This window comes from Carassius carassius, chromosome 12 (genome assembly GCF_963082965.1).
Source record: "Carassius carassius chromosome 12, fCarCar2.1, whole genome shotgun sequence".
Lineage (NCBI taxonomy): Eukaryota > Metazoa > Chordata > Actinopteri > Cypriniformes > Cyprinidae > Carassius > Carassius carassius.
This window is the reverse complement of record NC_081766.1, coordinates 16,013,763-16,026,706: the sequence shown is the minus strand read 5'-3', so window position 1 is coordinate 16,026,706 and position 12,944 is coordinate 16,013,763. Positions and strand designations below refer to the sequence as shown.

Genomic DNA, 12,944 nt, shown 5'->3' with positions numbered 1-12,944 from the left:
GAAAAAACTTTTTTCAAAAACATTAAAAATAGTAATGTTTCCAAACTTTTGGTCTGTACTGTATATATATATATATATATATATATATATATATATATATATATATATATATATATATATATATATATATATATATATATATATATGTGTAAGATTTCTGCAAGCATTATATTGATCAGAAGTAATCAGTTTCAAATAAATGCTGATTTCTTTCATTAAAAAATGACCCTAAACCTTTGAACAGTAGTGTATTTTGATTTGTTTATTTATGGATTTATTTTTTAAATAATGTGATAGATCATGCACAGTAGGACAAGGGACATTTATTAATAAAGCATATAGGGTTGATTTTGATTTCATGTTGTCTTTAGGACAAAGCTAGTGCTTTCTGAATGCAGCTTCCAATCAAAGGATATGTGTCCATTTATTGTTATTGTTTAACAAAAACATTTGTTAAGAGCTTTATTGCATTTCCACCTCCCCCGTACTGACATTTAGCACACAGACGGGCTGCCATTACTTTAGAAGTGCTGGCACAACAGCTCCAACAGTTGGGACATGGTGTGCGCCGAGAGGTCTGCTTGGCCGCAATTGACTTGTTTACCCTCTCCAGGGAGGCTGCTGGTCTGTATGATTACTTATTATTTGGAGCCTTATTAGCTGATTGTTTGATGAGTGACCTCTACCCCGTATGTACCATTCACTTGGCCTGATTGGTTGACTGACGTGTCTTTGTGTTGATTTGCTGACCTGAAGACTGCACAGAGGGAGTGAATGCAGTCCTGATGGTTTGATTGATTTCTTGATAATACCATTGATAGGTTGTCTCTCTGCCTGTGCTGGCGGTGTGGAGATCTGTCCATGGACACAACCACAAGTCTATTTGCTGACAGATGTTGTCTCTGTCTTTAAAAAAGTGTGCTGTTATTGTGACAAGATGGTAATTTGTGTGTGCACACAAAACTTGAACTGAGCCCCAGTAATTTCCATTGTTTGATTACACTCTTGATTACACTTTTTCCAGAGTGCACAGATGACAAATAAGTAACAAAGGAAGCTCTGTCTGCTTCCTTGGTGCCATTACAAGTATGAACTAGTTTATGAGGGGCCGTATAGGCCAACAGTTTTGAAAAGCCTCTTACAAACACTAATGAAATAAAAAAACATTGATAAACCTCAGTGAAATTCATTCATATGCATAACTGAAATACCTCTTGCATACTCTGGTGAAAACATTGATCAACCTTAGTGAAATTCATTCATAAGCATAAGTGAAATACGTAAATATTTCAGTAGATGATGAGAGCTAATTTCACTTGAAATGGAAGCTGTGTCAATACTTCCATTTAATTTGGCGTTTATCTAACAAACTCTGAAGATTGTAATATTTTAACACCTCAGTCACTTAGGAGACATTCTTGTCTACACCTGCTCCAGTGTTGAAACAATAGAGGACTGATGACAGCTCACTCAGGGCGGGTCTAAGGTAAGACGCCAGTCCCGTCTGCGCTGAAAGTGCTACTGTCAATCAAACTATTGTATTAGGGTCCTATCTGTTTGATGTCACAAAGACAGGCATCTAAGATCGGCTCAATTTGAGAAAGGGGTAAAGATTGAAGTAGATAAGAAAAAAAAAAACACTGGGTGGATTTTTATCATTATAAGATGGTTGTGTACACACACATGTGCCAAAACACATTTCAGTTCAGACAACTTGTAAAAGTGCATGTAGCATCCAATGACCCCTTTAGTGATTTACAATACCTAGTGATCTTAGAATTAAAAATGTTTTATGGATTAATTCATCAAGGCATTAGGTACATTTTAGAAATTGCAGAGTGAAAGTTAAATAAGCAAACACTGACCGTTGCCTGGTCTTTAATTGCTAGAGGGGGAAAAAATCCCTTATACAACCTTTATTTAACAATGGGATTCAAATTTAAAATGGTAACTGCTGAATAGAAATTGAAAACAATGAAGTAGCCTACAAAATTAAACACTTGTTGGATGTGCTAAACAATGTTGGACATGCTCCTCAAGAGGACTACAGTAGCCTATTATTAAAGTATCTACTGCAAGCAGTTCTTCAAAATACAACTCTGCTATTTATGTAGAAGAAAGATAATAAGCAAAAGAAATATAATAATAATTGAATACTGATTTGCGTTATGTTATATGCAAGGAAAATCGACAAACTCTGTGAAGTATTATGAAGAGATGCTGATGTCCGTGTTGTCAGTTCGGTTGCGCTAGCAAACACGTCCTCCCCGTGCAGTCGACTGTCGAGTCGCAGAGCCAGAGCCGCGGCGATGACAGGTCACCACGGAGCAAGCTCTGTAACATCCCGCTGTTTCTCCCACTTTTGGAATTGTACTTGACGACTGTAAAATGTTGTTTATATTACTAATAGCTTCAGACAACTTAACGACTAAGCGCCATTGAAGAGTTAAATTAAATGGAGTGTTGACACAGCTTCCATTTCAAGTGAAATTAGCTCTCATCATCTACTGAAATCCTTACTTGTTTCAGTTATGTATATAAATGAAATTCACTAAGGTTTATCAATGTTTTCACTATTCTATGTAAGAGGTTTTTCAGTTATGCGTATGAATGAATTTCACTAAGGTAAATCAGTGTTTTTCATTTCATTAGTGTTTGTAAGAGGCTTTTCAGTAATGCATATGAATGAATTTTTACTAAGGTTTATCAATGTTTTTCGTTTCACTAGTGTTTGTAAGAGGCTTTTCAATAATTATGGCCTATGCGGATCCTCATACTAGTTCATTTTTATGTCTATAGAGACGTTACACCTAAATGGTTGATCTGAAATAATACACTACAGTGAATCCAAGTGCAATATGTTTCAATTTCACATTCCTTTTGAACTCTGCTGTTCTCAAACATGACTTGGAGCACCATATATAACATCACTTATATTTTCCAGCAAAAAAAAAAAAGAGGAGCAAAACTGCATGAGACATTAAGACTTGATTTCAGTTTTTTGTTATTTTTTTTTTTACCCCATTGGCAAGTAGCTTAATACTTAAAGCAAGAAAAACAACTTGATAAATGGGTTAAAAATAAATGTATGGTGCCATTTAATATCTTACACAGATTTGCTTCGTAATTAGTACATTTATCTTTTTGAAGGACGTTTTAGATATTTTTACTCAACAACAGTGTTTTTGCGTTGATTCTTGCGTTGTTGCCCTTCCTCAGGTTCAACAGGAACCTGTGAGAAATGTCATCTACTCTAGATCACAGCTTATGGCCCACAGTGGCAGACTCCATCCTCATGTTGATTGATCGTTGTTTTTAAGCATTTTTCATCTGAATCTGAGCTCAACTAACAGCTGTAAATGATGTCAAATAGTGGTTTGCCGTCTCGTGTGAATGTAGGGTTCTTCATTGCCGCCACCCCTACACCCGTCTCCTCCCAAACTACACAAGTTGGATTAGACCACTGCGCTGCCTGATCTGAGCAACTCAGTTATTTTTGGCAAAGAGAGTCTGGCCCCAGGGGCTCAAGACTGCTCACTCATGGTTGAAGGGAGGAGGAAAAGAACAAGGATGGCTTCAGAGGAGGAGAGTTGCAGAGGGAAAAAGAATCTTCTTTTTCAGCTTTTATCTTATTTAGAAGTAATGAATCAACAAGCCTTTTGCCTGCCGTTGTTTTAGCTATCAAAGCAGCGTACAACTAAAACCATGCCAGGGAATGAATGATATACAAGGACATGTCAGCTTATTCCTTGTGGTTGTTTTTTTTTTTCTTTTTCTTTTTTTTGTCTAATCACCCAGAAATGAAAATGCTGACATTATTTACTCAGCTTCATTTTATTTCTCCTCATTGTACTCTTTTTTTCTTTTTTTCCGTTGAACATAAAAGATGTTTAAAAGTATGTTAATGCTGCTCATTTCCATAAACAGCACACTTTTAAAAATCAAGGTTCTTATAGTTGGCGTGCATGGAACCTTTCCATTGAACAAAATACTTTTTATGGGTGGAGAAAGGTTCTGTAGAATCTTTTAGAATTTAGAATTTCTTTTAGATTTAAATCTTTTAGAATTTCTTTAGAATTGTAATGTTGTTCACACTAAGAAAAAAAAATGTTTTGTTCACTTAAAAAAAGAAAAGAAAAGGGAAAATCTGTCCACTGAAAGTGGATGGTGACTAGAGGACATCAAGCTGCCAAAAGCACACAAATCATCATAAAAATAGTCCACGACTTATTCAATATATATTCAAAGGCTTCTGAAGCTGTGTGTGTGTGTGAAAATAGTCATTATCCAGTGAAAATCAACCTTGACAGTTGGTCACCATTCACTTCACATAAAAGGAATAGAGCACTTTCTTGTTCTGGTATAAATAATTCTTCTAAAACGTAAAAAAAAAAAAAAAAAAAAACCTTTAGAACAACATGGGGCGAGTTGATGGTGACAGATTATCATATGAAATCTCTATTGCTTGCTTGCCTAGTGCTATTACAACATCTCAGTTGCGCTGTCAAGCTCAAACATAAAATATTTGTTATAAAGTAAATAGAGTTCAAAAGGAGGGATTCGACCGAACTGCTGTGGTAAACACATTGCTATTTATCAGTGTTTGCATAAAATAATCTAAAGGATTTCGGGAGCGCGTATAACATGATGATAGCCGCTGCGTCACTCTAGTTGTTCTGAGGAAAACCTTGTGCTCATTATTTCAGTCTTAGGTGGAGAAACACAGAGAGTTTAGGTAAGCCTGAGGCACTCTGGTGCATTCATGTCCACGGGTCACCCTCGCAACAGTGACATCACCTTTTCAATCCCTGCTCGACCGATTGCAGGGCATTTTGTCTTCCAGGCCCGCTTCTCCTATAGCCTCTGACAGTGCCAGTGGATGGTAGTCAGTAATACTTATGAGGGCCCTTAAGGCGATGTAGTGTGCTCTTACATCACCCAAAATAAATCATATTTTATTTTGCAGATAATGTTGCCACTGTGAAAACACAGGGACCGACAGGTGTCATAAAACACAACACCTTGTGTTGGGTAGCGGGATAAATGTCAACAGCCAGATAGATCCGCATATCGCCAGTATATCTTGATTGGTCTTCATTGCCCTGGGCTATTGGCGGTTCTTGAGATATGTGAAGGGAGCAAGAGAAAGAGAGGAAGGGAGGGAAAGAGAGAATGAAGGGCAGAGCATAATCTAGTAGTCGCTGCCTCATTTTTAAGAGGTCGATGAGAACGAGGCCCCCACAAAATATCCCACTTGTTGTTTAATTGATTCTGGATGACGGATTGTTTTCTCAATCCAATTACTGCAAATTGGGGATAATGTTAAATTGATCTGCTGCTCCCGTTGAACATCCATCTTGTGTCAAAACTGTAGAGAGGGTAAATAAAGCCTTAAAGTGGATGCAGTTTGTAACAGTTAAGACTTAAGTCTGCATTAGATCTATATAACTCCTTGTAATCACATAACAGTGGCTTAAAAAACTCAAAGCTTTTCCCTTAGGGATACTACAGCTCATCACTGGAGCAGTGCATTTAAAGATACTTCTCCGTTTCTTATTTACCCTAAAAAGTTCTTAGTAGTGCCCTGAGGGTACATACAGTATTACTACTCAAATGTACTAATATACACCTTTTAGGAGTAAATACGGTTGTTTTGAATAAAACAAGGCTTCGCACAGAATTAGATTTCAGCAAAATATGAAGTATTTGTTTTAAACCGAGTTGCTAAAGAGAAATTAACTGTTTTTCAAACAGTTGCAAAAGTGCTTTGTTTTTGCCCTAGAAAATATTCAAAACACAACTGTATAAATATGAAATGCATGTGTACATTATTAATAGTTCACCCAAAAATGCCATTTGCCATTAGTTACTCACTGTCGTGTTGTTCCAAACCCCTTTGACACCCGCAAGATATTTTAGCATAATGCTGCTCTTTTTGTATATTAAAGTTTTTGAATGTGTTATTTAAAGCATTTAGAAGAATATATATATATATATATAAAAAAATAAATCAAATATAGTGCAAAATTGAAGTACCAAGTAAATTCTAGTAGGTTACCCAGTAATAAAAATCATTTCATGTTTTATTTTCTGTTACACCCTAGAAATCACACTCAAAGCAACCTGAGCTGCTTTACAGAAAGGTATGATATTATTCAGGATTTCTAAGAAAAGATTCCCAGATCCAGAAAAATCCCAGCAATTTCATACGTTATTTAATCCATATGTACATAACAACCGATGTTTTCAAGATTGTCTCCTTTACTATTGTCATATCATACAGAATTTTCTGTATTTATTACAACATACAGTATTAAATATGGCTGTTCTTTATTGGCATTTATGGTTCTGTTAAAATTAAAATTCATGCAGTTTTAATTTAGTAAGGCTAAAGGCTGTCAAGCTTCAAAAAGTGAAGAAAACATTTCTATACACAGTCTATACAAAAGCTTGAAGTGAGGAAAAGACTGAAATGTATTTATTTATTTATTTTTAATTTATAGAAAATCTTGCCTTGAAGCCATGGTCACCCTACACTTACATTGATTTTATGGCAAAAATCAGCTTGGACATTCTGCTTTAGATATCCTTTTGTGTTCCACAGAAAAAAGAAAATAAAAAGGGGGTTTTAGAAAGAAAAGAGGTTGAGTAAACGATGACAGATTTGTATTTTTTCTATTTGGTTATCTTCAGTTGTATAGTAGTTTCTTTGTTTTCACCATTAACCCCAGTGTAAGAATGTTGCTCTTGAATTTAAGGCCAGTATTGGCTTTGCTTTTGTTTATATCATTCCCGGTGTGTATGTGTACCGTGATTATGACTGTACACGAGCAGCCGTTGCCTCGCCAGCCCACTCGCCCAGCTTGTCTGCCCCTGCAAAATGACACTAGGCCTGAGGATGAAGTATGAGACTTTGGCATCATATTTCACACTCACTGTAGCAGGCCTGAAGGATGGATCATTAGACGTTTGCCTCCCTTTTCCCTCCACTCTATCTTTCTCTCTCTCACTTCAGCCTGCTCCCACTTACACCTCCTCTTTCTCTCTCCCTACTTTTTTTGCTCCCTTCCCTCCCCCTCGAGCTTGGTATTGGCAGCCAAATACACATATGCGCTATCTACATTGAGAGAGAGAGAGATAGACTCCCGTGGGAGGACTGTGTTGTGGCTGCACTGTAAGATCCCTCGCATTCATGGTCTGAGAGCGGCAACATGGAGGATTGGTTTTTGCATTCCACACACCACAAAAAATTTATTTATTTCCCTTTTTTTGTGCATGTGTCTTATGTAAGTTATTTATCGCTATGCACTCTTTTTGTATTGACAGAATTTCTCCATCTCTTTCATGCCATCTTTCTCCATGCATTTGATCCCCAGTTTGAATCGCCGAGACACATGCTTTTTGTGTGATGGTGTAGTCATGTTGATAGTTTTGATGTGCTTGTATACGGGGTCTGTGCTTTCAGGCCGGGGTGATATTTTCAGACGGATTTATATGTACAGTAGGCATATGCCGCATTCATTAAAAGGATTTAATGATGGCCTTTTTCATAATAGGCAGCTTGTGTATGAGTGGGAAGGAAGCAAGTGGTCGTTAAAGCCCCATATTTACAGCACACATCCTGCTCTAAATCTCCCTCTTCGTGCATCTATGTGTTCAGCTCTGTCTGTTTGCTTATGTTCACACATGACAGAGCACAGAGTGAGAAGAAAAAAGTGCTAGCATACGTTTAAATCTCAGCCACAAATGTGTTTTTGAGCGCGGATAAGGGTCTGTACGCTTAATAACCGTTGTAAACAAATATGCAGGATAAGATTAGATCAGTCTGTTACTCCTTTAACACCTCCTGCTCCCAGGAGCACCTCCCATGATGAAACACCTCTTGTCAGCAGTGTTATTAAAATCACTACTACCCAGTCTGATGAACTTATTGATAAAACTAATGTACCAGATCTGCCCTAATTGAACTGTAGAGATAATTCAGCTTATCTTTCATGTTGTAGCTTAAAGTGTCAGGCCTTGAGGCAGAATTGGTCTATAGAGTGGAAAACAATGAGAAAGTGATATTTTGGTCCAGTGTCATAAATATCGTTGAGATACAGTCATGGTCGAATGCTATCTGATTCTGCACCTTTTATGTCTTCGCTTATCTTGAATGGAGGGTAAATGGACTGCTTGAAAGGGTGTGTGTGTGTGTGTGTGTGTGTGTGTGTTTTAAAGCTTTGGTGCCTCTAAATCTTTCCTGGTCCCTGATATTTCATGGAATTGTTGTTTACGGTGACAAGTACATGAATCTGTATTGAAGCAATTTATTAAACATTCTACTCCCATATAAAAGGGGTTTCTTGTTCGCATTGTTAGCAAATTGTTAAACCGTAATTACTATTTGCTTGAGGTGTAAACAGCACTTTGCAGCTATTACTCCCCAATAGTCTGGTGGAAACTAACAGAACTAGCAATAAATGCACTTTCAGAGAAGTGGCCTTGAATTTTGCTTCTTTTTTTTCATGACATTTTGAAGCAAAACTTAAATTGAATTTTCTTGTAAAACCAATAAAACAGTCTTAGTTTTTTCTAACAACTTCAAAAAATCAGACAATAACAATGTATATATAAATTAACTATAATAGTAATAATAAAAACAAATTATGTATACTATTAGTAAATATGCTATAGGCAGTAAACAACATGCATATTATTATATTACACAATAGTATGTTACCGTATTATAAAGCATATAATATTATGATTTAAACACACACACACACACACACACACACACACACACACACACACACTATTTTACTATATATACTATTATAAAAAGAGTATACAGTAAATAATATGTATTATGTCATCATATGGTTAAAAAAAATGTTTCTTGACAGAATTGTCGTTGCCACTTTCTGCTCAGAAAAGGCTGCATTTTTTAATTTCTTTTTATAAAAAACAGTAATATTATGAAATATTATTATAATATAATAATATATATTATTATAATATTATAAAATAAAATACATTTATGATTTGTATGTATACAAACCTTTCCTAACATTTTAAATGTGTTTAATATCACTTTTGATCAGTTTAATGCATCCCTTTTTATAAAAAAAAATATTGATTTTCTTTAACAACAACAACAACAAAAGTCTCAAACAAAAAATGTTTGAACAATAGTGTATACAATGTGTATTGCCTCTGTAAAGCTAACATATCATGTCGCTGGCGGTAGCTCTGGTTTGCTTATACTACTAACGTGTGATTCTTTTGGCTTTGATTTGCAGTGCTGGTGCTGCTGATTGTGACAATGAGGAGGAGGAAGAAGGAACCTCTGATCTTGGATGAAGACCGGGATGTGCGGGAGAACATTGTGCGCTACGATGATGAAGGCGGAGGTGAAGAAGACACAGAGGCCTTTGACATGGTGGCTTTGCGAAATCTCAATGCACTGAGAGACAGCAAAGCACGCCGAGACGTCACCCCGGAGGTGCCTACCCTTTATTGCTCCCGCCCTCCCCCTTACAAAATCACCCCAGACAACGGGATTTTCCGGGAGTTTATATGGGACCGCCTGAAGGACGCCGATGTGGATCCTTCTGCTCCTCCCTATGACTCCCTGCAGACATATGCTTTTGAGGGCAGTGGCTCAGTGGCTGAATCCCTTAGTTCCCTAGACTCCCTGAGCACAGACTCGGAGCAGAACTATGACTATCTTAGTGACTGGGGACCTCGCTTCAGGAAGCTAGCCGACCTGTACGGCCACGGCGACAGCAGCAATATATTCTCCTCCTAGCCGGGATTAAACTTCCTGCCAAGGTCTGCTCAATCAAGGGCATAATGGAAATGAACAATGATCAAGAGAATACCACTGACTCATTGATGCTTGACAGAAGAGGGGAGCAAAAAAATGGTAACATTCAATGCACAGGGGGAAGTTATATCTGCAGAGAGCAGCAGTTTTGATAACGAATAGACGGTGGAGATTCGAGTCTGAAGCACTTCTATTTAAATTGTAGTTAGCTGCCAAGTCTGGACTTGGGGTGTGGTTGCAAGCACCCAAAGAGCGATCTTCAGGCCCAAGAGAATAATAGGCAGTGGACGGCAGGGCCATGTGGGCTGGTCCAGGAACACCAATCGTTTCAAAGAGAAATTTGAAGTGCTCTCCCCATGGTTATAAATGAGAACAGTGTCATCCAGCTAGCCATGCTGCAGTGATGCAAGAAAGATCAATGTTTCTGTTCTATCAGATGTTTCTATGACTCATAGGCTCTTGGAAAAAAAAGTCAATATAAATTCAGCAAACAAGTACACTGATATCTTTTCCAAATGCATTGCCTTGCAAGGAACTGCAGCTGTTGCTTTGTAAAAAAAAAAATAAAATTAACGGTGCTTAACGTTTGTTATCAGGCCTTAGTTCCGTGCCAAAATTTGGGTCGAGGCGCATCGCTATCACACCTTCTGAAGTACCCTGCAGTTCCACCGACCAAAATACAAGTCAAACTCATAGTGAATAGATTTTGATGTATCAAGCAGGACAGGTCGGAGTGGATTTAATCGTTGAAAATGTATATTACTTGCCTTTCAGTTGAGGCTGTCAACCCGAGTTATTTTGAGATGTTATTTTGTAAGTTTGTAGAGAGATCCCTTATGACAGTGAGCGTTTGAAGGGGAGTCTTTTGTATTAAACCTATTCCTCTCTTCAAAAACCTCAGTCTCAGCGGAGAAACTCAAAGCGGCAAAATGTTTTTGTAGTGCTTTATGCTGTCCCATGTACAGTTTTTTTTTTCTTGCTGAATATCTTGTGAGAGCTGTTTGTTTTAAAGCAGGCCTGTTGTCAGTTTGAGTCTGAGTTGCAAACTGTAAGAGAAAAAAGAATGTAAAGACATTACCCTAAATAATATCTGGCAACGTGTGAAATGGTGTATAACATACGGACAACACAGACCTTACTACTACTACTACAGTATATTCAATGTTTAGCTGTTGTCCGACAGGTTATTATCATGATTTTGAATTGTATCGATATGAAATGACAGTAACACATGCTCAATCCTAAAGCTGGGAAGACATTTTGTACAGACTTTTGTAATAAAGCACATTAATTGCAGCATACATTGTGGCCATTTCCTCATGACTGCTTCCATTCATTTGGACTGCCAGATGGTGGTGCATATTTTGATGTGGAGACCTTACTACTAAAGTGGCTGCTTTTGTTTGTGGAACAGGGTTGTTTGCACACAGACATGTTGTGTAATCAAGGCTAGCCGAGAGAGCCAATGGAGCCTTGAGTTTGATGAATGACACAAGGCTTGTCAGAGCATTTAAAAGGCCTTTGCTAAATTAGCCTCCAAGAGAGGAGATTGATGATTCAGTAAGTGAATGCAAACATACATCCAGATATAAGACTGCGCATCAAAGAGCGGGTGTGTTACAACACGGTCGGACGTGAAGCTTAGGCTATAAATTGTCTTGCCTGGGCTAGTTAGATCCCTGCAATGAGTGTGTTTAAACTGAGTCTAGTCTCTCTGTTGGACTCTTACACAGCTTGACGTGTTAAGATGGCAGTTTTTCCACGAATGCCTGTTGCAGCCTGGTCTGCGCTATGGCAGTGTGAGATAGCTGTGATCTTTTCTGAGTCATGAAACATGCTCCATTTTGGTTTCTTCCCCTACAAATTCTGGCACTCTGATAGATGCTGTAAACTGTTTTTCAGATGGCATAAATGTTTGGAGATTGAATCTCAGTGTCCAAACAATACACGGTTTCAATTTGTCACTTTGTTCACATGCGCTCAGTATCAACTGTTGTTGTGCCTGTCAAAGTCGGAGATATAAATTTGATTTGAATTCAATAGGATATTTTGTCTTTTTTTCCAGTCCGGATGATTATAAAGTGATCATTTTATGCCGTCAATAATGGATTTGGCTTTCAACGCGAGTGATAACTTGTCATTTTGTTTGTTTATCAGATTAATGGTAATAAAGACTGAGAATACTGTCTGTGATCATTAGAGGGAAGCTGCTATCAGAAAGCAAATGTAATTATTTGTTAACTGGCTCGCTAAATGAAAACTAAAAGGGCAATTGAAATCTCGTTTGACTTGGCACTAAGTAATAATAAATACAGTTTTAATTAAGCAAGTCAGTGCAGCGAGCAGATAATGCAAACAAAGGAGGATAGGGTCACCCCATCACTGTTCTCTTTACAGACACGAGACTCTATAACACATATATCAAAGGGACTGAAAATCAATGTCGCCTTTTCTTTTCATGAGTTTGATTCTGTTTACTTTTCCAAACTGGTTGCTGTTTGGTTCGAGATTACGGACGTTATTTGGAAATGATCTCATAAGGCACATGAGAGGAATGCTGGGCTTGTTACAAGTGGCTGGCAAAAGCAATGGAGCTTAATAAAACACACTGAAAAGAAAACTCATCCGTTCACAGTTTCGAGATCTCAAGCAGACATTCATCATTTATTTAGAATAATTATAAGAACAGATCTCAATAGAAAGCCCTCTCATCCTGTCCTCTGTTTCTTTTTTATTTACTTCACATTGAGTTATGTCTTTTTCTTTATGACTTCATACATATTTTCATTCAGTAATGTGAACTTGGTGTCAGGCTGAGAGTGAATGCCCGGATTTGTCTAAAGGAATGCTTATTTTTCATGTTGCAGACAATCAATGACCTGATATTCTCAAAGACTTGGTGTACAGAGGGACATATTCATGTTTGCAAAGGAAACCACTTCAATTTCTGTGTATAATTTTTAATCAAATAATTGATATTGTTTCGTTGAGAGTACAGTGCGAGGACATTTCAGCTGCTCAGTTACTGAGTGATTCAAAAGTCTGATTAATGACAACTTCAGTCCAGTGGCTGATTACTTAAATTAATATGACTTAGAAAATGAGTTTAATGCCACAGAAGTAGTCCTTACTT

General features: G+C 37.4%; 1 protein-coding gene across 1 annotated transcript in view; it reads left to right on the top strand.

The window, feature by feature from the left end:
• LOC132154916 (cadherin-7-like) overlaps positions 1-11,110 on the top strand; it is a 54,820-nt gene extending 43,710 nt beyond the window's left edge. Inside the window, exon 11 of the mRNA XM_059563641.1 lies at positions 9,285-11,110. Within this exon, the coding sequence (XP_059419624.1) occupies positions 9,285-9,793 (509 nt within the window). The 3' untranslated portion in view covers positions 9,794-11,110. The remainder of the gene's footprint in view (positions 1-9,284) is intronic.
• Positions 11,111-12,944: the final 1,834 nt, after the last annotated feature.